Source organism: Mandrillus leucophaeus, unplaced genomic scaffold, assembly GCF_000951045.1.
Source record: "Mandrillus leucophaeus isolate KB7577 unplaced genomic scaffold, Mleu.le_1.0 Scaffold164, whole genome shotgun sequence".
In the NCBI taxonomy this organism is placed as follows: domain Eukaryota; kingdom Metazoa; phylum Chordata; class Mammalia; order Primates; family Cercopithecidae; genus Mandrillus; species Mandrillus leucophaeus.
The window spans coordinates 975,003-979,527 of NW_012101632.1; the positions used below are offsets into that span (position 1 = coordinate 975,003).

General features: G+C 51.3%; 1 protein-coding gene across 1 annotated transcript in view; it reads left to right on the forward strand.

The window, feature by feature from the left end:
* Positions 1 to 4,525, forward strand: part of HIP1 (huntingtin interacting protein 1) — a 116,931-nt gene that overhangs the window by 82,183 nt on the left and 30,223 nt on the right. Inside the window, exons 19-23 of the mRNA XM_011976355.1 lie at positions 1,234 to 1,335; positions 1,875 to 2,018; positions 2,476 to 2,611; positions 3,673 to 3,759; positions 3,953 to 4,060. Coding sequence (XP_011831745.1) covers positions 1,234 to 1,335; positions 1,875 to 2,018; positions 2,476 to 2,611; positions 3,673 to 3,759; positions 3,953 to 4,060 — 577 coding nt within the window. The remainder of the gene's footprint in view (positions 1 to 1,233; positions 1,336 to 1,874; positions 2,019 to 2,475; positions 2,612 to 3,672; positions 3,760 to 3,952; positions 4,061 to 4,525) is intronic.

Below are 4,525 nucleotides of genomic sequence, written 5' to 3' on the forward strand. Positions count from 1 at the left end.
CTTTGGGAACCTGAGGCGGGCAGATCACCTCAGGTCAGGAGTTCAAGACCAGACTGACCAACATGGTGAAACCCCATCTCTACTAAAAATACAAAAAATCAGCCGGGCATGGTGGCTCATGCCTGTAGTCCAGCTACTTGAGAGTCTGAGGCAGGAGAATCGCTTGAATCCAGGAGGCAGAGGTTGCGTGAGCTGAGATCATGTCACTGTGCTCCAGCCTGGACAACAGAGCGGGACTCCATCTCAAAAAAAAAAAAAAACAGAGAACACCACTGTGTTGGGGCAGGACCAACAGGCAGATTGGAGGCTTAGAGGTGGAGTTAGAGATATGGGACAGATCAAACCAAATGTCCTAGATTTAGAGGAGTGACTTTCACACGTTTCTGTGACCCCACATAAAAAACTACATCTATCTCATGGAAATACAAGTAAGGTTCACCAAGCAATACTTATCCTTACTACGTGAATTCATTTGGCTATTCTCTGTTCTATTTAATCCATTTTTTTAAATGTTAGCTGTGCATTCTTACTAAGGAGTCACAACCCACTCTTTGACAAACACCATCAAGAAATCAAAGAAAGAGAGTCATCTGGGAATGGCGAGGTGCTGTAGTTCAGCCATATACCAGCTGTTGGGATGCCTGAATCTAAGACCCAGTTTGCCTTTAGTATTACGGACTTAAGCATGACATTTGGGAAATGTTTCTAAAATTCCTTCCTGGAGGCCAGGCACAGTGGCTCACACTTGTAATCCAAGCACCTTGGGAAGCCAAGGCCGGAGGATCGCCTGAGGTCAGGGGTTCGAGACCAGCCTAGCCAACAGGGTGAAACCCCGTCTCTACCAAAAATATGAAGATTAGCCAGGCGGGGTGGTGGGCGCCTGTAGTCCCAGCTACTTGGGAGTCTGAGGCATGAGAATTGCTTGAACCTGGGAGGTAAAGGTTGCCGTGAGCCGAGATTGCACCACTGCGCTCCAGCCTGGACGACAAGAGTGAGACTCTGTCTCAAAAATAAATAAATAAATAATAAAAATTCCTTCCTTGACATTCCACATTTTCAGTACACTCTGGGGTCTCACCTCCTCCTCCCACACCCTGCACTTTTTTGGGTGGTGTAACTTACATACAGTAGAGTTTACAGATCTCTTATTGATCGCTTGGGACATGTTTACGTTTTTATATTCTTTGTCACTACCACCCAGATCAGAGTCCCTCTATTTTTCTTCTCTTTCAGACTCAAGAACAGCTGGAAGTTCTAGAGAGCTTGAAGCAAGAACTCGCCACAAGCCAACGGGAGCTTCAGGTTCTCCAAGGCAGCCTGGAAACTTCTGCCCAGGTAAATACTGCCTTTCTCTTTTTTGTTGAGATGGGGTCTTCTTCTGTCACCCAGGCTGGAATGCAGTAGTGTGATCTCAGCTCGCTGCAGCCTCCACCTCCCTGGGCTCGGGTGATTCTCCCCACTTAGCTCCCCCGAAGTAACTGAGACTACAGGCACAAGCCACTACGCCCAGATAATTTTTGTATTTTCTTTGGTAAAAACAAGGTTTCACTATGTTGTCCAGGCTGGTCTCAAACTCCAGGGCTCAAGTGATCCTCTCACCTCAGCCTCCTAAAGTGCTGGGACTACAGGCATGAGCCTCCACTCCCGGCCTCCTTTCTTGCCCCACCCCTGGCTTTGGCATTGCTGTCATCCACCATCCTTAACCTGGCCAAGTCAGCCCCAGCTATAATCAGTGCGAGAGGGAATCAGAGTGACAGGTTAAAGAGCTATCACTTTCCCAGTCCTTGTAGCCAGGTGATGGGTTGGACCTCTGAGAAATAGGGACTGTTTAACTCAACCAGTGTCTCCCTCCTTCCTTGTGGTCACCTTTGCAGTCAGAAGCAAACTGGGCAGCCCAGATCGCCGAGCTAGAGAAGGAGCGGGACAGCCTGGTGAGTGGTGCAGCTCATAGAGACGAGGAATTATCCACTCTTCAGAAAGAACTGCAGGACACTCAGCTCAAACTGGCCAGCACAGAGGCAAGTCACAGACACAGACACAAGCAAGCGCCTGTGAACTCCCACTGAGGGCCTCTGCGCATGCACGGAGGCCAGGAGGACCCCGGGGCTGCTGAGAAGGAGTTTGGGGCCTTGGCCCAATTGTGCAGACATTCTGTAGGTGTGATGCCAGCAGGCCCTGCACTGCCTGCAGAGTGCATGAGGGAAAGCAGAGCGCTGTCTTTTTTGTATGAGAAGGGAAGTTTGGCATTCCCTCCCAGCCATGAGAACGGGGTGCAGTGATCCATCCCTGCAGCCTCCGTGGGCAGCCACACACCCCGTGCACACAGTTAAGGCGCCTTTCTCTGTCTCAGGCTTACTGGTTTGGACCTCATTGGCCGTGACTTGAGCTAAGATGCTAGGAGCCCCAGCCAGGTCATGCCGCTCAGGTTCATTATGGAGTCTAGGGCAGACTCTCACCTCCCTGGACCGTTTTTAGGAATCTATGTGCCAGCTTGCCAAAGACCAACGAAAAATGCTTCTGGTGGGGTCCAGGAAGGCTGCGGAGCAGGTGATACAAGACGCCCTGAACCAGCTTGAAGAACCTCCTCTCATCAGCTGCGCTGGCTCTGCAGGTACACTTGCAACTGCCCGGCTGGCAGGGGCCAGGTGCTTACAGCCTGACCCTCTGTTGGTGGTGAATCTCATGTGAGACTTAGCTCAGGGGCCCTCAGCCCCACAGCATGTCAGCATTAGCTTACAGGTGCCCAGGCCCCATCCTAGATCAGTTACATTTGGAAACTCTGTGCATTAGAACCTGTACATTAGTATTTTCTTTTTTTTTTTTTTTTTCTTTTTGAGATAGGGTCTTACTCTGTTGCCCAGGCTGGAGTGCAGTGCGGTGGGTCACTGCAACCTCCACTTCCTGGGCTCACACAATCCTCCCCACTCAGTCTCCCAAGTAGCTGGGACTATAGGCACGCAACACCACGCCCAGCTAGTTTTTGGTTGGGGTTTGTTGCTCAGACTGGTCTTGAAGACCTGGGCTCAGGTTATCCATCCACCTTGGCCTCCCAAAGTGCTGGGATTACAGGCGTGAGCCACCGCACCAGGCCCAGCAGTAGTATTTTCTAAAGCCCCCAGGTGTGATAGCCACTGCTTTTTTTTTTTTTTTCTTTGAGACAGAGCCATGCACTGTTGCCCAGGCTGGAGTACAGTGGCGCGATCTTGGCTCACTGCAAGCTCTGTCTCCTGGGTTCACGCCATTCTCCTGCCTCAGCCTTCCAAGTAGCTGGGACTGCAGGCACGAGCCATCACGCCCCGCTGATTTTTTGTACTTTTAGTAGAAACAGGGTTTCACCGTGTTAGCCAGGATGGTCTCGATCTCCTGACCTCGTGATCTGCCCACCTCGGCCTCCCGAAGTGCTGGGATTACAGGCGTGAGCCACCGCGCCTGGCCGATAGCCACTGCTTTAGACAGTGGGTCACACTGATAAAACATCCACCAGGAGCAGACAATTCTGTGTTTCTCTAAGGAAAAAACTGTGGTCTGAGTCAAGAGGTGATTACTCATGAACTTCACATCTAGGCAGGAAGCTTACCCACTAGGTAAGCTCCTCTATTCAGTGCTTAATTAACGAGGATGAAGCCAGCTATGAGAACTTGCTGTGACCTTACCCTGTGTTCCCTCTCACAGATCACCTCCTCTCCACGGTCACGTCCATTTCCAGCTGCATTGAACAACTGGAGAAAAGCTGGAGCCAGTATCTGGCCTGCCCGGAAGGTAAGAATGGCCAAGGATAGTCTCTGTCATTCGTGACAGCTGGACAGGGTTGAGAAGCACCTGAATGCAGAAATGGTGACAGGTTCCTCTGCATCAAGAAAGGCGTGTAGACAACTCATAAAATAGGGGAGGAAAGGGTATGAAAGTGACACCATCAACCAGACCTGAGAAACTTCCTTTCCAATCCTGGCAGACATCAGTGGACTTCTCCATTCCATAACCCTGCTGGCCCACTTGACCAGCGACGCCATTTCTCATGGTGCCAGCACCAGCCTCAGAGCCCCACCTGAGCCTGCCGACTGTGAGTACCAGGGCATGAGGGGCTGTTCATGGACCAAGGAAGCAGGGGGCCTTTAAAAGTCTCTGTTGGGCCGGGTACAGTGGCTCATGCCTGTAACCCCAGCACTTTGGGAGGCTGAGGCAGGCGGATCACTTGAGGTCGGGAGTTCAAGAACAGCCTGGCCAACATGACGAAACCCCGTCTCTACTAAAAATACAAAAATGACTGGCCAGGTGCAATGGTTCACGCCTGTAATCACTGTAATACTTTAGGAGGACGAGGCGGGCAGATCACCTGAGGTCAGGAGTTCGAGACCAGCCTGGCCAACATGGCAAAACCCCGTCTCTACTAAAAATACAAAAATTAGCCAGGCACAGTAGTGCACCTGTAGTCCCAGCTACTCGGGAGGCTGAGGCAGGAGAATTGCTTGAACTCAGGAGGCGGAGTTTGCCATGAGCCGAGATTGCGCCAGCGCACTCCAGCCTG